General features: G+C 37.6%; 2 protein-coding genes across 3 annotated transcripts in view; both read right to left on the minus strand.

Annotated features, from left to right (window-relative positions):
- znf385b (zinc finger protein 385B) overlaps positions 1 to 6,252 on the minus strand; it is a 203,042-nt gene extending 196,790 nt beyond the window's left edge. The window contains exon 1 of the mRNA XM_055214620.2: positions 6,116 to 6,252. The gene's annotated coding sequence lies outside the window, so the exon portion shown is untranslated. The remainder of the gene's footprint in view (positions 1 to 6,115) is intronic.
- A 6,925-nt stretch (positions 6,253 to 13,177) lies between these two features.
- The window catches only part of cwc22 (CWC22 spliceosome associated protein homolog), a 152,952-nt gene continuing 140,712 nt past the window's right edge, over positions 13,178 to 25,417 (minus strand). For both annotated transcript variants that reach the window (XM_073854677.1, XM_073854676.1), the window contains exons 16-21: positions 23,579 to 23,656; positions 19,617 to 19,769; positions 19,269 to 19,396; positions 19,079 to 19,180; positions 15,338 to 15,528; positions 13,178 to 14,051 (exon numbers count right to left, since the gene is read on the minus strand). In XM_073854677.1, coding sequence (XP_073710778.1) covers positions 13,477 to 14,051; positions 15,338 to 15,528; positions 19,079 to 19,180; positions 19,269 to 19,396; positions 19,617 to 19,769; positions 23,579 to 23,656 — 1,227 coding nt within the window. In that variant the 3' untranslated portion in view covers positions 13,178 to 13,476. The remainder of the gene's footprint in view (positions 14,052 to 15,337; positions 15,529 to 19,078; positions 19,181 to 19,268; positions 19,397 to 19,616; positions 19,770 to 23,578; positions 23,657 to 25,417) is intronic.

Raw genomic sequence — 25,417 nt, forward strand, 5'->3', positions numbered from 1 at the left:
AGAACCAGATTGTATGGCGGTATGCACAATTTCAGAAAAACATTACAGTGGGAAGGTACTAGGGTTGTGCCAATAGACGATAGTATCGTGTTTCGACAATCGCCAGACATATCGCTAATAGTGGTCTTTTAAGACGATAGTTGGCGATAGTTATTATTATTATCATCATAGTTTTACATTAACAGGGTTTGTGTGCTTCACTTTGCACGAGAGAGCTTGTAATGCCTGCACGCACGTGGACTCAATGCGCGTGTCTTGGACTTTTGCTCGGACCTGAATACACACGGCATGGATTCCTTCTAGCACCTGAGCTTGTTATACGCACAGCTCTGACATTTCCTTACACTAGAGAGGTTTTTAGGCACGCAGAGGGTTAAAACCAGCGAGTTTGTTGTTCCCACTCCCTGACATGTAGGAAATTTTAGAGCACTTGAACTTAATGATGCGGATGGATTAATGTCATCAGTTTTAAGCAGGTTGCAATCATAACAGTGTTGCCCTTGCTTCTTTTTTGTCCACCAATCAAGTGACTTGGCATAAATAAGTAAAAATACTGTAAACACATAAATAAATGAGTAAACTACTCCCCCCCCCCATACTATCGTGTATCGACGATCTCACAGGCTGATGACAGGACAATCTTTAAATGGGACATATCGCCCAACATTAGACGGGACCCTTCAAAAAGGTCCTAATACCATTTCGTTACTGATATGTACCTTTGAGGTATTAATATGCACCCTTTAGGTACAAAGTGACCTGTGAACTTTGGCCTCAGACAACATTTGTACATTATTTTCTAAAAGTGTACCATATTTTGGTTTTCAAGCATCAAGTACCAAAAAATAGTCAAGTAAGACTTAATCTATTATTCAATTGAATTTCCAACAGATAAAAACATGCTGCGTTATATAATATCTGTGATATAAAATTATGGTGACTTGTGAAATAAGATTTTAGGTAATACAGAGTGGAACAGTATGCATCTTACAATAGATATAAGATAATAGCGTTGTGCCGAGAGACAATACTATCGTGTGTCGACAATCGTCAGACATATGGCCGATAGCAGCCTTCACTTTGCGCGAGATAGCTTGTAACGTGAGCGAATTCCTTCTGCACGCACCTGGACTTAATGCCCTCATCTTGGACTCTTGCTCGGACGTGAATGCGCACGGCATGGGTTTAGAGGTGCTTGGAATAATGGCATTCATTTTAAAAAGGTTGCGCTCATGACAGTGTTGCCCTTAGAGTAAGTTGATTGATGAGTAAAAAATTAACAAATAAATAAATGAGTAAACTAATGCCCTGCCCCCCGATACTATCATGCATCGGCGATCTCACAGGCTGATGAAAGGACGATCTCAAAATGGGGCAACATTGTTTAAACAAGGCTACAGAATTACAGTATAAAGATCTTAAAGACTAAACAAACAAATTGATGTTTTCTTAATTGTGTGCAAAATTAACATGATTTCTTAAAATATGAAGTTCTAATAAAACAAGTAGAGCATGCTTGTACACATAACTTCTGTACCTCGGCTCATGGATCTCTTTCACGCATGATGGTGAGCTCCATAAATCACATCAGACAGAATGGGACTAATTACCAGTCACCTATACAGGCATCTCCCAGCTGCATGAGGACAAGCTATAGAACAAAACCAGCTCTAACTCCAGCATGACAGCCCAACTTCTTTGAAATGCACCAAAAGATTAAACTATTAAGTAAAAAATAAATAAATAAATAAATAAGTCAACAGAAAATGCATGTAATAAAGAAGAGGCCATGTTTTCTTGTGGGTATGTTTACTGTAAATAATGTGGTATGGTATTTTTAATGTAGGTATGGATGGTATACCAAATTTTGGTTATCAGTAGTTGTCTCAGTGGGATACGGGATGAGACAATACCGTCTATATCACTATGGTCTGAAATGGCCTTCATTCTTTGCAACAGAAGCTCTGAGGTCAGATGTAAACTTTCAACCAGCCCAGCCCTATTACACGGTACAGGGTTCCCACACCTTAGTTAACTTCAAATTCAAGGACATTTCAAGGACTTTCCAGGTCCAATACCCTCAAATTCAAGGACTAAATGTGGGGACACAGTTCAAGTGAGAGCAAGGTTACATCGTGTTACCTTTTAAGATACATTGTTACAGTTCCTTTTCGAGGAAACTTGCGCTGCGTCACTACGGTGACACTTTGAAGACGCCTCCAGGGGTAAGTGTGTCTGAATGTGTATATCAAATTCAACCAATGGTGAGGCTTAACGACAAAGACAGGGTGACGCGGGAGCCAGGAAGTATATTGCTATCTGAAATATAGACGGCGTTACAGGGACGCAGGAAGTATGACAAGGGAGACACAGCGTCTCGTTCCCTTCTCAGGGAGCAACAGTTACATACGTAACTTGAGACGCTTTCATGTGTCAAACATAACTATGCAAAAAAGCATTTTGGTATGAATCAACATTCGCATACACAAGATATAAGCATTTAAAGCAAACAGTTAAGCATGTATGCTGAAAAGGCTAGAAATTGTATAATATTATCCTACACTACACAGGGAATAATATGGATTTTTTTTCCAGAAAACTTCTTGCATAAAAGAGATTCAAGCACTTTCAATGATCTTTATCTATGTATGTATATTTTCAAAAACTTCCCAGGACCTTGATTTCTTTCCCCCAGATTCACAAACTTTCAAGGATTTCAAGGACCCATGGAAACCCTGTCTGTAATTGATTTTGGGTATACACTGTATATAAGAGCATTTAAAAACAAAGGATTTGTCTACATAAAATTTCATGTGCAAGATTTGGCAACGATCATGGCAAATTTGCAACTAATATTTGTAATCTGATGCAGTAAAACAGGACGCTCAAAACACAAACGCACAAGTCTAGCTGCTACTAAATTCTCACACTGTAAAATGCTGGTGTGTTTTTTAGCCCAAACATTAGGTTACACATATTGGTTTACAAGTTGGGGTATTTTTAACCCAACATTGTTAAATGATAGTTGAGGAAAAGCCTGCAAGATATTTCATAACCTACAGTATGCATTACATTGTTTACATTAACATACCATAGTTCTGGGTCCAGGGTTACACCCTGCCTCTTAATGGATTTAATAACGAGATGACACAAACTGCCTTTGGTTGACCCAACACCCCAATATAAAACCATGGGTAGAGACTACATTATGCTGTGATGTCTGGCCCACCCAGACAGCTCAACCAAACTGTAATTCTATGAGTTTACCATGATTTCATTGACCATGAATATCCATAACAGGTGATTGTACATTCAAGTCTTATGACCTTGACTAAAAGTAACCATATTTGCTCATAACACAAGCCTCCATTATAAGCAGTCTATTCAATTCTATGCTCGCAACCACTTCCTTATTGTCACTGTGGGTACATTTATCTCAGGGACACCAAGAACAAAGGCACGTGTTTATGAAAGGAACGTTCCTGCTGACCCATTTTCCCAAGATGACTGCATCAAGGCTGGAAAGTGTTTTGCTATTCAAGGCATGACGCAACACTGCTGAGCAAATGAGTCCTGATGTGGAAATGACATAATTGCTCTCTTAATTATGTACAGGTAGAAGACACTCAAGAAAGAATATGTGAGAAGGCACGCCTGCAACCTTCTGTTCACGTCAAACATCACATTACACTAAAACACATCACATTACATTAAACACACACATAAACCACAGAGGAAATCAAACACACCAAAACCAACATAAACAGTAACACTGGGTTTGGCTGTGTAATGAACCTGGTGAAGTTCCTTTCAGATAATAGACTAGTTTTATCTTTAAACTAATTTGATTTTCATATTTCTTGTATTAGTACAACAAGCATTTTAAAGCTGCCATGAAACGGAAGTAGAAAGTGTCTTATTTTTCCTGTGGAGATGTATATCCAAGTTAAACGGCTTCTGAAATGAAAAACGTATGGCTGAACTTGAATTTGTCCATCGAGAAATAATTGAATCGTTTAAACTTTGGTCATGTTGCTATTTGCTAATCAGTGCGATCCTCATCCTGACCCCGCCCACCTGTGATACCATAATGCTGCATTCACACCAGCCGCGGTAGAGGCGTCAAGCACAAGTTATTTCAATGTAAAGTCAATGTGAAAACGCGTTGACTCGCGTCTGAAGGTCTCACGGCACGAATGAGGCGTTTAGCGCCGCGCGGTGGACGCGATTCCCCCTAATTCGCGTGTCTATGTTCGCACAAATGTCACGAATTGAGCATTGCCATGGGAAATATATGACTTGAAAAATTTGAGCTTTGGTGGAAAAACGAGCTGTGTTAACCAATCAGGAGCTTGCTCTAGTAGAGACGTGATTACAGGAAGCGAGCGGAGTCGCAGGAGCCCCTCCCATAACGCGAATTTCCGCGTGAATGTCTCGATGACTAGAATTTCACGCGTGAATGAAGCGAGTAAACTCAAAATGTTCAAGTGGCAAACTACATGCGATAGACGTGAATTTTACGCCTCAAACGCGGCTGGTGTGAATCCACAGTAGGTAAGTAAAGAGAGATCAGGTGTGTTCGACTTTATGCTGCGCTGCGCAGACCGATCGACGGCTGACTTGAAGCAGTGAAAGCTGGTTAGAAATTTTGTCCGCTGAAGGCATGTGACGTATGGTTTTAAAGATCGCGAGAGCGTTTCGAGAGTAGCCAGCTGCATGGCTCAGCGCACTGATAATGACACAGCTCTTCGTGATTGGTCGCCTTACTGATGACAACGATCACGTGCATTTCATGTTTAATCCAACCTTCAGTTCCACTAATATACATTATAAATTCATGTTTTATAACAGGTAAAACTCATTAATATAGCTGAATATGTTATATTGTGTCATGTCATAAAATAAAAATTGAAAGAAGCAAAAGACCAAACTATATTGGTATTTTATTAGTAGTTTCCTGTTATATTATTCGGCATAGAGTAGGCCTATAGCAGCAATTACAATATTAGATATAAAGAGTTTCTGGTTGCAACTTTTTATTAAGGTTTGGTTTTTTAAAAAAAAAATAGTAAAACAATATCTACAATATTGGAAAACAAATTACAGTTTCTCATTTTAATTTTATAGCTACTTTAAAAGAGGATTTCTATGCAGGTCCTGTTACATTTCCTATGGACGTTTTTAAATATTTTCAGCCTTGCATCACTCAAAAAACTGACAATGGCTTGGATATCTTAAACTTAACCTATATACCGATTTATGAAGTTTACTGCAAAAATGCAAATATTAGACAGATATTTACTGTAATATAAACGGTAAATTTTGCTTACTGCTAACTTATAAACATGATATTGTTGGTGGTGCACAAACACTGCTATTATTTGATAATTTAATGTTATACACTACATACTGTACACCATCACAGACAGGACATGGATATAAATCAAAAGTTGATCAAAATCAAGTGAGCTGCCATCACATCAGTTGATCTATGTTGACTGTGATGCTGACAACAAAGAGAAGAAATTACACTATTCTACTATTCTGAATGATAGTAAGGTGTACACAGGAAAGATTAAGTCGTGTTGATAAAGTTTAGATGCCCGTGACATACAGCACGCGCTCTGATTAGGGACAGAGACTCCAAAGACACGAGAAAGATGCGCGTGGAGGGCAACGCGCACGAGATCTTACAGTATCAAAGACAGAAGGAAATATCAATATAATAATCAATATGCAGACTCCTCAACATGCAAGTTTAAGTAATAAAACTAGGATGGATATTCTTTAATATAAGAATACTAACTTTTATGGAAACATTAACGTGTAGGTGAGGCACCGATGTCCGCTGTTGTAACGTACTGGTAAGATACGAATGCTTCGTGATACATTAATATTAAAACGTAATTCAGCAATAACCATGCCTTTCATAGTAGTCTGTACTGCACTTCTACACTTTTCTTTCAGGTCAGCTCATCATAATCTGAACGGTTCCTCGTGCGCTCCGGTGGCGCACGGATGAATTCTTGTTTCTTAAAATTAAATCCTTTATAAGATAACTCATCTGATCTTATTTCATTAATAGCTCTATTATAATCCACTGAAAATCCCTTACCTGAATAGCCGGTGTGCTGATAAAGTTCAACAGACTTGTCTTCCGCGCGCGGCAGGTTGTGTTTGAGGCGATGCGCCTCGTCCTGACTGAAGTGTTTACAAATCCTACTAAACTGACGGCCGTGTTAGTAATATTCATGATGCATGACTTCTCCATTGGACATTAATGAGCAACGTCACATTTGCTGTATTAATATTCAGTAGCTGGGGTTTCGCTATAGGACAAATTTCGACAACGTCAGCCCGGTTTATTTAATATTCAAGTCGAACCCTTGTTATTGGAGAGTAACGTCAGCACGACCTACTTAATATTCATAAGCTAGAACCTCACCATAGTAATCGTATATAATAGGCAATTTCGCGTTGAAAACACCTTTCTTTCAGGAAACTAATCACTTTGAAATTATGTGATGAATTTTTTAATAAACCTTCTATTATTTTTCTTAATTGGGTCTGTGATGAGTATATAGATCACAGCACTAAGTTTAAGTTTTCTGTTATAGCCTATCCCAAAACTAACACTAGGTCACGCGTACGTGGTTCCTCCCAACTTTGTTTTTAATGTATATTAATTATTATATTAATATTATATTATATTATTAATAATGACATTTAATTTATAGTATTGATTGTAAATCCTGTCTTAAAGGAATAGTTCACCCAAAAATGTCAATTCTGTCATCATTTATTGTTCGAAATCTGTATGAGTTTCTTTATTCTGTTGAACACAAAATAAGATATTTTGATAGACACAGTTGCCGGTACCCATTAACTAATATGGTATTTGTTTTTTCTACTACGGAAGTTAATGGGCACCATCAGGTGTGTGCTTACCATCATTTATCAAAATATCATCTTCTGTGTTCAACAAATCAAGTAAGTACATGACAAAAGTTTCATATTTGGATGAAATATCCCTTTTAGATGCTGAAAAAGAAAATTAAATTAAAGGGGACATTTACAAAATGTAAAATAAACATTATTGGTGCCCCCAGAGTACATATGTGATGTTTTAGCTCAAAATACCCCCTAATTTATTATAACATGTTAAAATTGACACTTTGAAGGTGTAAACAAAAATGTGCCTTTGAAATGCAAATGAGCTGATCTCTGCACTAAATGGCAGTGCCGTGGTTGCATAGTGCAAATTAAGGGGTGGCATTATCCAATTCTGACATCACAAGAGGAGCCAAATTTCAATGACATATTTTTCACATGCTTGCAGAGAATGGTTTACCAAAACTAAGTTAGGTACTGTGTGCTAGTACAATTATATCACTTAAACACAGAAAAAGTAAAATTTTTTCTGTTATTTAGCACATTTTGAATGTGCATATCCCCTGAGATACATGACCAGAGAGCTTTGTAAATGGATGTGAGTTGTAAACACAAATGTTTGTTTACAAGTCCTTATTTAATTTCAACAGAAAACTGTAATCTGGACTTGGCTGCATGGTTTCTGTTTAAATAACATTTGAGATGTTAACTGTGATAAAAAAAAAATCGCAGAAAGAATTGGCCCCTAATTGCACGCTACACTTACGGTGATCTACAAACTTTCTATTTTAGAATTTAAAAACAGGGTTCGAAGAACCACCCACACCGAACTCCACCCTATCATTCATTTCCTGTGGTGATGCTGGGTAGAGCTTCCATTCAATATTTTCTTTTCTGGCATTTGCTAAACTGCCCATTCTTACACCGACAGCCATCAGAGCTTGACCACAAAATATATGTGCTGCATTTTCACCGTCTACAGTAATGCACCGAGAAATAGGAAGTAGATCTGTAAATCAATTCCCATATTCTTCATTCTAAAAAAATAAGTAAAATAAGCATGCATGGACAGACAATAACGCAACCAAATGCTGATGTCAAGTGTGTCCCAGCAGTGAGTCAGGTGTTTGGAGATTGATGAAAGCTGCTATTCCCACATCTCAAAAATCTCACTCCCATATCTTAGCCCGAGAAATGCGAATAACAACAATACTGTACTTATGAATACATGTGTATAGTCAAGAGAACAGCAGAGGATTAGATTTACAGCCTTGCTTTATATCACACACCGAAACCTAAAATACCCACCAAGTACAGGACGACACATGGGGTGTAAAGTGATTCTTGAGTCAGACAAGCAAAATGACAGCTGGCTGTGAATGGAAAGGGAACGACTCTTAATATTAAAGTGCAAAATTCCAGCAGATGTGCTGTTGGTGGTTCAAGCGACAGAGAAGCAGCTTTTCCAGAAGTGACTCTGACAGCGTGGTGTCAAAGGAGGTTGAAATAACTGGTCTATCTCTTGCTTCACTGATAATAAAACAGGCAAGCGTCGCCCACCAGAGTGCCTTCTGTTACAGATGCCGTCCAGAGACAATGAGGTTCTTTGTACTCTCATATACTGTTAACAATCTGTCTCCAGCAGGAACAGATGATAAACAAGACATTTAAGCACCGAAGCACATTAGTTATTAATACCATTGACCCACTTGAGTATTCATGCTTGTTGTTCTTCTCTTTGAAGAGATTTGGCTGGGTGAATGCCATGACAGGTGCCAAATAATCAAACGGAAAAAACAATGAATTTTGGTTACTTGGTTGATTAATTACTTTTATAATAACTAAATTAAAAAGTTTATATACATCAGGATAGTATTTGCTGTATTACGGTTATACTAACTTTGTAAAATAATTGTGTACTAATGATTTTTTTATCCAAAGATGCCATAAAAAAAACATCTGGATGCATTATGAGAATTAACATTTAGCAGATGCTTTTATCCAAAGCGACTTACAAAGATACAATAAAGTGATTTGTCATAGGAATGCAATAATACAAGAAGTGCTTATACTGTTACACTTTTTTACTAAAGAGTATAAAAGAGGTGTCTGCGGTCAATATCAATTTGTTAAATATTTGAGGAAAATAGGAATTTTAACTCCAATAGGAAGATCATTCCACCAACAGTAAGTAGCAGTGTTGGTGTTAACGCATTACAAGTAATGTGCATTACGTTATAATATTACTTTTCTAAAATATCGAGTAAAGTAATGCATTACTTTTTAAATGTACACATAAATATGTTACTTTTTCAAAAAATAATGCAAGGTACTTTTTTAGTTTAATTAATTTGATCAATTTATGTACTGAATTAAACTAAACATAGTCATATTATGAACTCTATGCATTTGGGTGATTCTCACGAAATCCAGACTTAAAAGGTGTCCAGCATCAGATTTTTTTTAAAGCCTTTGAAGCCAATTTTTTTGCACATATAAGATTAAGGTCTGAACTTACTATAACCATTTTTAGAGGATTTAAAAAAATATTTCCTATAGAATTACTTACATTTTTTAGATTATCATTACCGCAACATGATATTACAAATATATGCATTTACAAACTCATGTTTCGGTAATGAGAACTAAAAAGTTGTCTAGGTACTATGACAAACAAAATTTCAACTTTTATCTGGAGAGAAAAAATAAGAACTGCTTACCTGGTAGCCATCTTGAGTGTCACAGTCAATTATGTCCCTTCCAACATTTTTTTTTTAAATGTTAGTTCCTTGAGGGCTCGAACAATGATTGAAAATTGTTGCGGAGGATGAGAAAATTGGTCTTGGACACATTTATATTTCTTATTATTGTCTCTACATTTACCATTGATCACCAAATACCACGTTTCTTTACTGTAAATGTTTATAGTATAATACCACGTTGCGGTAATGAAAATTTTCACCTTAAATGTGGAAAAAAACAACAAAATTGGTTTGTATGATGTCATTTGAAATCATGTGCAAAATAGTACATAAAGAGATGTTTGTAACTGTATGCTTCTTATTTTGATACTCTTACTTTGCATTTACTTTTTAATCAAAATGTTTCATGACACCTCATAAGTCTAATTTCGCAAGAATCACCCGTACACGTCAGTGTGGGAACAGTTCAGGAACTGAGATGGCAGGCCAGAGCTCAACATTTTTGTGATGAAATATGCAATTTCTGAATGCAGAACTTTTCAGTCATAAAACACGACTGAGGCCTGAAAGAGATCAAACCTCAGCCAAGAAAAAGTAACGCAAAAGTAACTAAAAAGTAACGTGAGCATTACTTTCCATGAAAAGTAACTAAGTAATTCAATTAGTTACTTTTTTGGGAGTAACTTAATATTGTAATGCATTACTTTTAAAAGTAACTTTCCCCAACACTGGTGAGTAGTGTAGGAAAATGAGCGAGAACATGATTTAGTGCCCTTTTGTGAAGGTACGACAAAGCACCACTAATTTGCTGAACGTAAGGTTTAGGATGGGGTGTCGGAATGTAGGAAAGTGTAAAAGTATGCCGGAGCAGTGCAAGTGAAAATTATGTACGTGAGCAGAAGTGAATTACACCTGACACATCGGGCTTCAATCGGTAGCCAGAATGTGCCAAAAAAATATTGTAATGCGATGCAAAAAAAAAGATTTTATAATTGCAAATGAATTTCTCATCGTTCTGCTGTTAACTTATAAATAAATATGACCTGGAAACAGTTTTCGTAAGATTCGCTCTTTTGGTGAGCTTTGTTGAACAAACCCGAGATCCTTTCCCTCTGAACAAACTGCTCACACTCAATTGATGACCTTTAATTCACACATGATCGGCTGCGCTACAATCCCAGTGGGCTTGTCCTGCATCCCATTATCTCCTACTACAAAGAAAAAGGCTGTTTCTATATTGGGCTTCACTTAAACGGTCCAGCCTTGGTAACCCCTGAAAATACATTCAAGGTCACAGCAGATGTAAAATCCTATTAAGCAGCTCGGCAGAAAAAAGCAAATCGGGTTCATGCACAATGCAAGCATGCTACTCGAAACATGTGATGAAATGTCACTACATCTCTGATCAGACGTGACAAGAGTTGCATGGTACGCTGTGATGTCATATAGCTCCAACATCGACAGAACAGATGGAAAACCTATGCTATTTTTATCTGACATGGGGCGGCACTTGGAAGTGTGATTCTTTAGCCACAATAAAAATGTATGCAGGTCATTGCATTACATAAATATACAGCAAGTGGCAGGTGCAAAAAAATGATGCTGAAGCTTTACACAGAACTGAGGCATTTTAGCAATTATCTCTAACTAAGTGATCTTTAATTTTATTTATTTTTTAATTATATATTTATTGCATTTTTTCATTTTTTACAACAAACGTAAGTATGAAAGCATATAAACTCATGAAACTCCATCTACTGTCTTCGAGTAATTTTAATGCATGTATAAAGTCAGCTCCCCTTAATTTATGCTTGGTGACCTTGCAATTTTTCAGTGCCATTAACATTAAAAAAAAAAAAAATCTAATGCATTTAGTGAATTCATCTATAAATTTAAAGGTGCAGTGTGTACATTTTAGCAGCATTTAGTGGTGAGGTTGCGAATTGCAACCAACGGCTCAGTCCACTGCTCCCCCCTTGCTTTTGAAACGCTACGGTAGCCGCCACTGGAAAAACATGTCATCGTCGTAGACAACTTAGTAAAAAAGTTTGTCCGTTAATGGCTTCTGAAGAAACATGGCGTCACAAAATGGCGACTTTCACATAAGGGGACCCTCTGTGTATGTAGATAAAAACGTCTTATTCTAAGGTAATAAAAACATAACTGTTCATTATAAAAAGGTCTTTATACACCCCTGATAATATAGTTTTGTATTTTATTTTGCATTTCTGTCAAGAGATCCTTCTAAAAAATACAAACTGCACCTTTAAGTGTTTTGATGCTTAGACCATGGGTCTTCAACAGAGGATAAAGGGACCCTTGGGGGTCTGTGGTGGTATTACTGGGTGTAATTAGGCATCAAACAAATATGCACAAAAAGGTTAATAATAAAAAATAAAGAGCCTAACATTCCCAAAATAAAATCTATTCAGTTAAATTAAAATGTTATGTAGTATGCCAAAAATATTATTTTAATATCTTTGCACACTGTAAAAAATGCAGCATTTTTGTCAAATCAACCTATATTTTTATGCTATTTTCACTAAAAAATTAAGTTAAACAATTTCAACTTGTTTTTATAAGTTATGTCAACTATTCACAGGTCAAAACGTAAAATAGTATGTTGAATTGACTTGCAAAACTAAGTGGTTTTAACTTCATGTTGAATTGTTTTTTATTTTATTTTTTACAGTGTAATGTAACCATCATAACGTATGTTTTATAAATTAATAATAAATACAGTCCTAATTTGATACATGTTTCTCTTAGTGATGCGCGGGTCGGCGTTTTTTCCAACCCGCGGGTCCCGCTTTTATGAAATATTTGGCCTGCCCCAACCCGCCCCGCAACACTGTATCTATTTTTACAACCCGCACCGCTGCGCCCATTAAAATAGACATACTAGGCATTTGTAATGTAAATAAAAAAAAGGCTTTTTCAGCCTAAAAGTGCTTGGAAACAGCCATTAGATAACATCGCCTTGTAAAGTGGCAACAACATACGCGAATAAACCATTGAAACCGGCATTGTCATATTAATATTGAGATAGTATAATAATAAACATTTTCAACATTTACAAAGCAGCATTTGTATTATCTATTCACAAATTCCCTACCTTAATTTCTCCCGCAGATCGTCTTTCATCTTTTATTTCTCCGTTTGTTTTGTTGTTGTGGCTGGCAGCAAGAGCTGCTTGGCGCTTCCGTGACCCCAAAGGTTTGGGGATATCAAGTTACGCTGCTGAAGTTACGTTTTGCCACGTAGGCCTAATGAACGTAATAAAATATAAAAATATATATTCCAAATATTTTGTATATATGCTACAGGGAATTAGGCGCAAAATATCTGTTTTTTAATTTTGTTTTTAATGACCCTGCCCCAACCCGCCCCGCATTAAAGTTACAATTACTTTACCCGCCCCAACCCGACCCGCGGGTTACCCACGGGGCTACGAGGCGACCCGCACATCACTAGTTCCTCTTATGTATCCATCAAAGGGTCCTTGGGCTGAAAAAGGATGAAGACCTCTGACTTAGAGCAATACACATAAAAAAAGCTTGAATGAGCAGTCTCAAGCCTTCATATTGATCTCAAATGTCATCTTTAATCTTGTTTTTCCCAATTATGTCTGAAACAACAGCAAAAAATACATTGGGCAAAAGTTACAATACAAAATGTCCCCGACAATATAAGCACAGTCCTCTTCAACCGCTAAAATTCTTTCGGGAGCACCTCTCACCAAACCAGAGACTACAAAAGTTCCTGTTCGAAAACTGTATGGCAACATAAAGGCTATGCAGAAGCACACTGGTGAGAGCCACAGTGAACAAGAAAGGTCCACAACACAACTATTACACTTTTTCTTTAACCTTCATTGAGGTGGCTATCTGTGTCTCCTAGGTGATCCATCCCCGCCTCTCTCCGCTTTCCTCCTGGACTCGGTGTATCTGTGAGAATTCCGGTTCTCTTTGTCTGCCCTCTCCATGCCGTTCCTGTAGGAGTCCCTGGAGTCGTTCTCCTTGCGGCTCCTCTCCCGTGACTTTGACCTTTCCCTGCTCCTCCTCAGTGGCTCCTTCTCCCGGCTTCTCCGTCTATCTTTGTCCCTTTCCGCCTGGGAACCACTTTTTTCATTGTCCTTGTTCCTGCGTGAGTCCCGCTGCTTGTCCTCATAATCCTGGGCGTGCCGTTGATGCTCCTGGTCCCTGTCTCCTCTTTTACGCTCTGGTTCTCCTCGTTGTCGAGCAGGAGGCGATTCCTCTACGCGGCCCCTGCGACGGGCATCTCTCTGGTGGCCATCTGATTTACGTGGATCTTCGTCACTCCTGTCTTGCCGTCGGTTCTCTTGCCTCTTGCTGGGTCGCTCCTCCAGAGGAGATCGCTGGTTAGCTGCCTTACTGGAGCTCTTGTCCTTATTTTTCTTCTTTTTGCCCGAGACTTTCTTGCGTCTCGAATCAGAATCTGCAGAGGAATAAGAGTGTTTAAGCATTTTGAACTCAAGTCACTTTGTATAAAAGCATGAATGAATGAATGTAAATGTGGTATTGTCTACATCTGTTTATTTATCAGAAATAAGCATAGCTGTCACACATCAGTGTTGTCTCAATCCTACAGCACCAACTCTCAGGGTTCCCACACCTTAGTTAACTTCAAATTCAAGGATCTTTCAAGGACTTTCCAGGTCCAATACCCTCAAATTCAAGGAATTAATGTGGGGACACATTTTAAGTGAGAGAAAGGTTACATTGTGTTACTTTTTAAGATACATTGTTACAGCTCCCTTTCGAGGAAACTCGCGCTGCGTCACTGCGGTGACACTTTGAAGACGCCTCCAGGGGTAAGTGTGTCTGAATGTGTATATCAAATTCAACCAATGGTGAGGCTTAACGACAAAGACAGGGTGATGTGGGATCCAGGAAGTATATCACTATCTAAAATACTGCCAAAGACGGCATTACAGGGATGCAGGAAGTATGGCAGGGAGACGCAGCATCTCGTTCCCTTCTCAGAAAACAACAGTTTACATACCTAACCAAAGACGTTTTCATGTGTCATACACAACTATATGCAAAAAAGCATTTTGGTATGAATCAACATACGCATACAGAAGATATAAGCATTTAAAGCGAACAGTTTAGCATGTGTGCTTAAAAAAGCTCGAATTTTTATGATATTATCCTACACTACACAGGGAATAATATGGATTTTCCAGAAAACTTCTTGCAAAAAATAGATTCAAGCACTTATAATGACCTGTATCTATATTTTCAAAAACTTCCCAGGGCCTTGAATTTTTCCCCCAGATTCACAAACTTTCAAGGATTTCAAGGACCCGTGGAATCATGAACTCTGACCAGCTTTTAAAAAAGCAAGAATTGCACTACTAACTTGCCTATAGTTTAAAAAATGAATGCCATTAATGTCTGGCCAAGAGTGCATGAAGGACATACATTTGAAGGAAGTGCTGAAAAACTAAATGCCTATCATCTTTGAAAACCAGTAAACATCAATTAACATCTATTTAACGCACACGAGATGGAAAAAAAGGCCTGACATCACATTTCTTCTAAAAATGTAACTTCATTATCAGCAAACACATTAACACACTTGAATGACTGTGGCTCACAGACTCCTGTCAGAATCTGTCTGTTCTCAAATCTAATTATAAGCACTTTTTAACACACCGCTCAGGCCATGACTGCATTAAGACTGGGAGGAGTGAGATCTTTTCCAAGGGTGTCTGATACCTGAAGAGCTGCTTGAGGAAGAGTCAGAGTCACTGGACGAATCAGAGTCGCTGCTGTCGCTGTCAGAAGAAGAAGATGAAGAGTCTGAGGAGGATGAGGAAGAGGAGGAAGAAGAATCCGATGACTCCACATCTTGATTCTGAGTCATGATCATCTTAGGAGCATTCTTTAGATGTTCTCTCAGCTCATCTCTATGAACAAAAGAAATTAAATCAGTGATTGTTTGTTGAGCTTCAGTTATCTAGACACTATAGGAAAAAATATACTCAATTTTAGCAAGGCCTTACGTGTTATGCATTTGACAGGTGCTTTAAGTGCTTCCAACAAGCTATACATTTTATCAGTATGTACAGTACTGTGCAAAAGGCCACCATGCAAGAATTAAGATTTGTTGTTTTTGCAATGTTATAGTGATCATATATAATTATTTCTCAGTCTCTTTAATAAAATACTTCAGAAAATACAATTGTGAAATGTGTATATAGTATTAAAAACTGTATAGTTTTATATAAGTGCCAGGAGAGGTCACACTAAACACCGACAATGCCTAAAGACGACATTTAGTCCTGCAAATTATTATTATTATTTTTTTTACCCATTTCCTGTATTTTCTGTTTGTAGCTTAATAAAATAAATAGAAAAATAAATATGGATGGACATTAAAACTTGTAAAACAACAAGTCTGGTGGTGGTGGCCTACGACTTGCCCTGTACTGTATGTCCTTGGGAATTGAACCCACAACCTTTGTGCTACAAATGCAATGCTCTAAAAACAAGCTACAAGAGTAAGGATTTTGTCTAAGGTTAAATAAAGGTTTTAGTTACATACATTACTGTGCAAAGTCTTAGGCCACAATTAGATTTAAAGGGGGGGTTCAATGGTATTTTAAGCATTCTGACTTATTAACACAGTTATAGAGTTGTTTCCTCATGCTAAACGTGGCAAAGTGCCAAAAAAGCAGTTGGACATGTTCCAGAGTATTTCTGTGCCGAATGCACTTCGCCAGGGTTCGTACAAGTTTCGGAAAGTTTTTTTTCGATTACAGGTCCAGCTGATGTTTCAGGGGTTTTCTATACGTATCACTTCTTTATATGGGCACTTTCCCCGGAAAACCCCGCCCACCCGTCAATCAGTGGGAGACGCTAGAACTTGCAAACATCTTATCACGCGTCACAGCTTTGTTTAATTACAAAACTCAACAATGGCACGAAAGAAGAAGTGTGTTTTTGAATATAAGGAGAAGAAAGTCAGCCTTATGGAAACAATGGATATAGTTTATAATCCGGGGTAGCAGCGGAGTTTTGCGTGTGTGTTTGATGCGCTGGATTTTCCCAACCGGGTCACGAGTTGTATGCGTTAAGTAAGACTTCTGTCTTATGTTGGAAATAGTCGCGTGCATATTATATAAATGACACGAACATGTAGTGAATCATAAGTTAAACAGTGTTGTATAGTGTTGCATGACTCGTACTCGCTCCTCACGCGGTATAACTCCTCCTACTTCATTTTTCCGTACGTTATCGGAAAGATTCGGTAAAGCTAATCTTTCTTTTATAAATCTGATTAAACTAAAGACTCTTCGGAGATAAAAAGGAAGTAATACTACTCTATAGGGACTCCAGATTTACATCAGAAATGCAGAAACAGCGTGTGTTACGTGAGCTTTAAAGTTTTGCAATGGTATAGTGACCTTACATAATGCATTAGAATGCAACCAGAAAATACTGGAAATTTGTATGCAGTATTAAATAAACTAAATAAAACTATAAGCTAAAGTGTCAAGTACTTAGGGCCAATCTCAATTCTCTGTCTTACCCCTTCCCCTTTGTCTTCGTCTTCCCCTTGCCCCTCGAAACCGAGTAAAGGGGAAAGGGGTAAGACAGATCGTTCGTCTAAAAAACGAGACACCACTCGATTACCGTTTGCGTCACTTTTCCTTGCCGCTAACCGGCTGCTACGTAAACAGACAAGCGTTGACAAACAAAGAAGATGCCATTGTCTCAGGTTGTGGTATCGATTGCCTGAGCGGAGCTCAACAAATAGCACATAATTTAGCTGGTAGCTAGCGCCTTAACTAGCGATTCAAAACAAAAACATTACAATTAAAACCGCTTGAACATTTTATTAAAAGTATCATAAAACATGTGTGTCATAATATAATCTCAATTAAACTGCAGAAAATAACGTTACTTTCATTTTTGCGACTCCTTGACAGTTCAACGTTCATCAATAAAAACGTCTTGATGCCGGCTCTCCAGAGAAATTCTTACGTTAACGTTTACCCCTCTCTTTCAAGTGTGGTCATTATCACACTTTGTTTCAAGGGCTATGTATCCCTACGCCTTGGCCCTAGCCCTTGATCAAACTGAGAATTGAGACACCACTTCGCCTCACATGAACGCGCAAAACCGAGGTGAAGGGGTAAGGGGAAGGGGTAAGACAGAGAAATGAGACGCACCCTTAGTGTGAGCTCCAGAGTTCCCACTTTAAGCCGAAATGTAATATTCCCTGACTTTTACTGACTATAAAACTAAATTTTCATGATCTATTTGTATTTCTGAGATGCCGTGAGCCTGATAATGTAGTATACACCATTAGTTTATAATTTTTTGCCTAAATGCGTGAAATGAATAAACAATGCCATACAATACATGTATGTTTAGATTGTAGTCTCACTTGAAATTAGTGTATGCATGGACCCGGAGAAATGGCATTCCTTACATAACAACTTAACAATTGGATTACATTTTGATAAATGCAAACTAAAATTTAAAGTGACAAACAAAATCCCATATACCATGACTAAAAATATACAATTCCCTGACTTTCAATGTCTGGAATAGGCCTTTCAACATTCCATGATATTCCAGAAATTTTTGATGACCCGTGGGGAACCCCTGGAGCTCCCCTTACACTTGAGCAATAGCAGGAACCTGACGGTACTTTTAAAGGGATAGTTCACCCAAAAATGATAATGCCTTCCAGATTTACTTGATGTATAGACCGTTTCAGCAGTTACAACATAAACAAGCGGCTGTCGCGGTCCGCACGTATCTTCCGGTAAACTACGCCAAGAATAAATAAAAACAAAGTTCTTTAAACGTAGTTTATTTATATAACAAGCAAAACAACACCACATATATAACCTAGGAAACCAAAACATTTGTTATTTTCGACGAGGCATTTGTTCAAGAGATCAGTTTAGCAACTAGTCAGACCATTAAAAAAACGAAACCGGAAGTAAAGTTTGGATCCAGACGTGTATCACGTGCGTCCGATGAAACCGTCTATATGATTATCGTTTTCAGGCAAACATAATTGGAGTTATATTAGAAAATGTCCGACACGTGTTCATGAGAAAGTGTGTTTCTAGCGCATGACAGAGTACAAGATGTAGTGGGATAATGAGAAATGTGGAAAAAAATCCCAGTTTTAGATTTCTGACTGGCAATTTGTTTTGCTCTTTGCACTTCTGCGTTCTTCACTACGCCACTACGTTCCATATGCTTCCGGACTTTAGTCTCCTCAAAAGAGTTTAAAATATCTTTAGTGCTAAGAGAGATCAACACTAAATACAAAAGAAAGCATTTTGTTATGAAAATTGAGTTTTTTTTACATTTTGTTGACATATTTCCTGTAGTTTTTGTATCTAAATAAACCGAGCGAAAAATAAAGATGATGGCATTAAAACAACAAAGCTTTACACAATATTGTAGATGGTTTCAAATACAGAAACTTACGTAAGTCCTCCAAGGCCAATGGATGTGAAGAAATTAATGGCGAATCTTGTATTCCTTGGGTTGTCGCGTGGGAATAGACCCTCGAAGAAAGGCTGCAAAGTCCTGGAATATAAACATTCAGATGGTACATTGGACTGCTTTTATCTTCAACGTTTTATCAGATCGCATAATACATAAAAGACGCACTTACATGTCTTTAAGTCTCTCGTTTAGTTTAGGCAAACCCATATAAGCACAAAGCTCTTGGAATAAGATCTTCACAAATATTCGACTGGAAGATGTTGTCGTGTCTTCGCTCATTCGGACACATTCAAGGACCTGGAAAAAAAACATACCATTATACCACAAGGCCAAGCAATCTCAGTCTAAAGTCATATACATTGACTTCTGAAAGATCAGCATCTGGAAACCAGTAATGTATCTCTAGACAATGATGAGGTGTTTACTGAAATCTAATTACAGCTTGAGGGATGCATTACGGTCACGTCTAAATGCTGATCTAGCACATGTAAAAGAAGAAATAATAAGTGTTACGCACACTCCATGGAATGGAATCCGTGTAGAGCAAATGAGCGAACATTCGAGCGACATTGCGCAGTTTGTTGGTTTCGAGACGATGGATGTTTTCGTACTGCTCCTGAAAGATAGCTTCGAAGCTCTCCATGTATTCTTTCTTCAACAAGCAAAACCTCTACAAACAGATTAAATACCACTTTTAGACAGAAAAACAGCTGGTGAAATTTCACATCAACATTGCCATTGAGTTGTTTACCACTTGAAATATTTATAAATCTACACAGAGAATAATGCTGCAATCACATCATGATGAATTTCCTCGCTTACTAAACAATTTTTTTTCCTGTATGCGTTATAGTTCCGTGGGGGTAAAAATGACTCCAGAAATTAAAAGAATGATTACAAAAAATTATACAAATAATATATACTTTTTTTTGTTTACTTCCCATCTATACATTAATGCTGTTTTTTGGGAGATATTAAGTACTTTTGTACCTGTTTACCACTAAATTCCTCAACTACACCATTAGCTTGCCTGTAAAATATCAAATTTTTGTGAAAAATTCACATAAATTATTATCTAAATGTGTTTTAAAAAATTTAAGATATTGATCTAGATGTTATGTGTTGAATTTGGCCATCAGGTGTTTAGAAAAAACAAGAATTACAGTTAAGGAAATAAATCATTTCGACCAGCAAAGGCCCATAGAGACCCATTCATTTCACTGGATGTGGCCAACTGCTCAAATCACTACTTTAGTGATACATTTTGTGAATTTATGTTTATATAAACATTAGAAAGGACATTAAAAATAAATATTTCAAATAGTATAATTTTTTTTGTAGGTTTTGATGCATTTTTAAATGTCTTCTATAAAATGCCACAGAAATTTGACTGAATGTAAGTGTGTGTGTGCGTGTGTGTGTTTGTGTGTGTGTGTGTGTGTGTGTGCGTGCAGGTATGTGTGTGTTTGTGTCTTTATGTGTGTGTAAGTTTTACTGTGACTTTGTGTGTAAGCCTGTGTTTGTGTGCACGTGTTTGTGCGCACGCACCTGTGTGAGCATTAGAGCCCACCAATTTACATCTTTGCTTTGCATCTGTGGCTGTTTTTTGCCAAATCTGTAAAAAATGCTCTCTGTGGCAGCCATAGCTTTGTGTATTTGTGTGTGTGATTGAGAATGTCTTCTATATTGCATATTGTGGTATTCAGTGTTTCCTCTAGGATTTTTTTCAGCTGTGGCGGCAGGGGGCGCCCATGATGATTATAAATGTACATTATTTTTTTTTAAGTAGAATATAGGCTACAGTAAACCAACATGTCTTTTTTTTATCATTTTCATGCTGTCATTTACTTTTCCTTATATTTATAGCATATTGCTTTTCTATGTTTGATATGTTATTTCTATGTTATTTTCTTAAAAAACGTTACATAGCTACGTACGTAGTTCGGATATTTCATTGTAGTTTTAATGTAGTGTGCATTGCAAGTTGTGCTCGTGTTTGGCGTTACAGAGCTGTTGCAAACTCACGCACAGTCCTGTTTGATAATCCGCACAGCTGTGATTGACCGAACATCCATCAGCAGCAATTTTATTTCACACCCGGACCATTTGATAAAGACCCCGAGCCGGTCACACCGCAAATCGCGCAGTTGAATAGAAACCTTTAACGGTCTTCAGACAGATCTTAAACACAAAGCACGGGGCCATTTAAAAACGAGTCGAATTTTGGTCTTGGATGTTAGACCCGCATTTTACTCTTGTCTATTGAGTCCCGACCTGCATCTACAACGCAAATGACACGCGAAAAGCCTATTATTACACCCGTTACATCAAATATTATGCGGTTCACCCGCGGGTACTCCGACCGTGCCGTTTCGTCTGAAAACAGATAAAACAGTCTCACCGTCTGCCTCAAGTTTCTATTACCAACGTTCTTCTCTTCCCACGGGAATAATGTAAGTTTCCTTACAAACAGATTCGACTATTAATGTCTTGCAGTCGCATATAAGTAGTATTCAGTATTTAGCCTTTTGTTTTTGGACAAATATCATATCATTTAATGTGAAACTTTGTGAGTGTCGATCTAAAGCACAGAAGATTGATTGACAGCTGAGCGGTCAGCAGCGCGCTACGCTTATAGCCTATATTCTCCATAACTAATGACCAGATAAGTTGATAATATGAGTACAGTGATTCCAAATGAATGTCCAAAAAACTCGTAATATGTTAAATCGAAAGTTTAATAATGTCTTTTCTCGCAGCCCTGCGCTGCGTCCGTGTATGCGCCGGTGAACATCAAATGCGTGATGACCTTGCACCTTAAATTACCCTAAATTTATAGTCATAAAGATAAAAGTAAAACAATATTCGAAACTTCAAATTATGTATTTTTATTTGTGTAAACTCACAATAAGGAGAAAACTTTGTGCTTATTTAAAATCATTAAAAACATGACGTGCTTTCTGCTGCTTTGGTTGTAGAGCGCGTCACAAAAAAAAACAGAAACTCAAATACTTTTTTATTCGTTTTGTCAATTTAATTATTATTTAAGTGTAACATATTTCGTATAGGCTTATTTATTTTATTATTATTTCTCAAAACAGAGACGTAGCCTAATCATCCTCTGTTGATTTAAATCTATTTGTTCATTAAACTAAACCCATGGAAGAAATTATGATACTTTAGGAGATTTATTTATAAATGAGTTAACAACGCGAATCCAGAAAGGAATTCATTTCTAAGACAGCCAGTCTGGCAGGGCGGACATTTCTGTAGCTTTTTTGCGAGCTGCCGCCGTGGGTTTTGTCTAGAAGGGATACAGCAAATGCCGAAAAGTTAAGGATTAGATTTGGAGGTAGGATTATTAGGATGAAAACAGCGGTTCTGGCTAAATTAGCAACAAATACATCCTACAATCGTGTGAAATTTTGTGTTTAGAGTTGGGTTTGGTTGAAGGATTAGGATAAAACAGTGGTCATCAGGCGAGATTTTGTTTGCTGTATCCCTTCTATCCACAACCGCAGGCGTGGCGGGGATGTTTTAGGCATGGCGGGCCGCCACTGTAGAATGTATATAGCTGAAACACTGGTATTATTAAGAAATGACTTATCTGTGAGCTTCATTATTTTAAAAAAATGTGTGTTTGCTTAAAAATCTTGAATCAAAAATGCAAATCTCCTCCCCTCCTCAAAATGATCTCTCTTCACTTCCGGTCATATGGTATGGTAGGTGGGCGGGGTCCGGGAGAAGATGATTAGCAGTGATTAGCAATTAGCAACACGACCCAACTTCAAACGATCCAATCAGATCTCGATGGACAAATTCAAATCCAGCCCTGCCTTATTTCATTTTAGAAGCCGTTTCTTTACATTTTGAAATGCGCTCAGGCGTGATTGCGCTCACACTACAGCCTTCCGGGCCTGAGCCCAAGTGAACCGCGCTCCGGCCCACCTCTGCAACCCGGCCGCGGCGCGATTAACCAATCCGCGCCCGGGCGCGGAACAGAGCGATCACACTAGTCAAACAAACCAGGCTTCAGGGATCAAACGCGCCTGAGCACGGTTTGGTTTGGATAGTGTGAGTGTGCCCTTTAATGTCTATAGCTCAAACCACTGATCTACTTGTTTAACTGTGTTGAAGTGATTGGTTACATGTTTGAGATGTAAAAATCCAAGGACCGTCTTTGAAAAACTAGAATTTTATGGAGAAAATACTATGCACATGGTTTGGCTTAAAACATATTCAAAACACCATATAGACAACAATAAAACTAGATTTTCACCACAGTGGGACTTTAAAATAAAACACTTTTGAAAAAGCAGACAAAAACATTATGACGCCAGTTGTACCTGCAGTTATAATCAACAAGGCCAGACATAGATCCATGTTTGCATTATGCATTGTAAACAGCTTGTAGTGACTTAAACATTAAACAATAAATTAACTCTGCTTGAGAGAAGACAAGAATAGAGACAGACTTACCCCAGCCAGGAGGCCGAAGAACTTCTCGTATGTTCTTTGCTGGGCACAACAGTCCAGGATCATGTTACACAGCTCTTTCTGTTGAGGGATAGACACAAATATAAGAAATCTCAACCATAAACTAAGCATCTGGAGATGAAGCTCTGAATAGAAAAATAAAGTTTGAGGATGATCACAGCAGATTTGAGATGATAAACCGTTTCCAGTAGCGCTTTGTTTTATTATGCAACTCTAATATTCTATACAAAACACAATCTTAAATATCCTCAATCAGGCTGATGAAGCACTCGAAATACGCCTGAGATGGTATTATGTCATGATGTGAGCATTTATGAGCATTTTAACAGGTGCCTGCGGGCAGCAAGGCAGATGTGTCAGTTGTAATGGGAAAGCGTACTGAGTTTGAGACAGAAAGGTTTATCTCATAGCAGTCTGGAAAGAGTCACACGGGTAGAGGAACAAAAACAGTAACCTTAAATAATCTTAAATAAAAAGGATACATACTGTATTTGGCTTAGGCATTTCTCCATCCACCCGTTCCATATATCCTTTTATCCACCTGTCCTTCTATCCATCCATACTTTTATCCATCTATCTATCCTTTATACTGGTATCTATCATAATTCCATCCATCCATCATCCATATATCTTTATATGTGTCTAAACATCCATCTATCCTTTTATCCACCTGTCCTTATATTCATCCATACTTGTATCTGTTATCCTTTATATGGCTATCTATCATCCACCCATCAATCCTTTTATCCATCCATCCATATATATGTCCATCCATCTATCCTTTAATCCACCTGTCCTTCTATCCATCCATCCATCCATACTTTTATCTATCTATCTATCCTTTATACTGGTATCTATCATAATTCCATCCATCCATCATCCATATATCTTTATATGTGTCTAAACATCCATCTATCCTTTTATCCACCTGTCCTTATATTCATCCATACTTGTATCTGTTATCCTTTATATGGCTATCTATCATCCACCCATCAATCCTTTTATCCATCCATCCATATATATGTCCATCCATCTATCCTTTAATCCACCTGTCCTTCTATCCATCCATCCATCCATACTTTTATCTATCTAACCTTTATACATCTATTCATCATTTCATCCATCCATCCATCCATCCAACTATCCTTTTATCCACCTGTCCTTCTATCCATCCATCCATCCATCCTTTTATCCGTCTATCTATCCTTTATACTGCTATCTATCTTTTTTCCATCTATCATTTTATCCATCCATCAATATTTGTCCATACATCCATCTATCCTTTTATCCATCTATCTATCCATCATTATTCCATCCATCCATCATCCATATCTTTATATCTGTCCATACATCCATCTATCCTTTTATCCACCTGTCCTTATATCCATCCATCCATACTTTTATCTGTCTGTCTATCCTTTATACGGCTATCTATCATTTTATCCATCCATCCATATATCCATATATATGTCCATCCATCTAACCTTTTATCCACCTGTCCTTATATCCATCCATACATACTTTTATCTGTCTGTTTATCCTTTATACTGCTATCTATCATTTTCCATCCATCCATCATCTTTATATCCGTCTATACATCCATCTCTCCTTTTATCCACTTGTCCTTATATCCATCCATATATCCATCCATACTTTTATCTGCCTGTCTATCCTTTATACGGCAATCTATCATTTTATCCATCTATCCTCATTTTATCCACCTGTCCTTCTATCTATCCATCCATCCATCTTTTTATCCGTCTATCTATGAGTTATACTGCTATCTATCATTATTCCATCCATCTATCATCCATATATCTT

The sequence above is a fragment of the Misgurnus anguillicaudatus genome, chromosome 17, assembly GCF_027580225.2.
Source record: "Misgurnus anguillicaudatus chromosome 17, ASM2758022v2, whole genome shotgun sequence".
Classification (NCBI taxonomy): domain Eukaryota; kingdom Metazoa; phylum Chordata; class Actinopteri; order Cypriniformes; family Cobitidae; genus Misgurnus; species Misgurnus anguillicaudatus.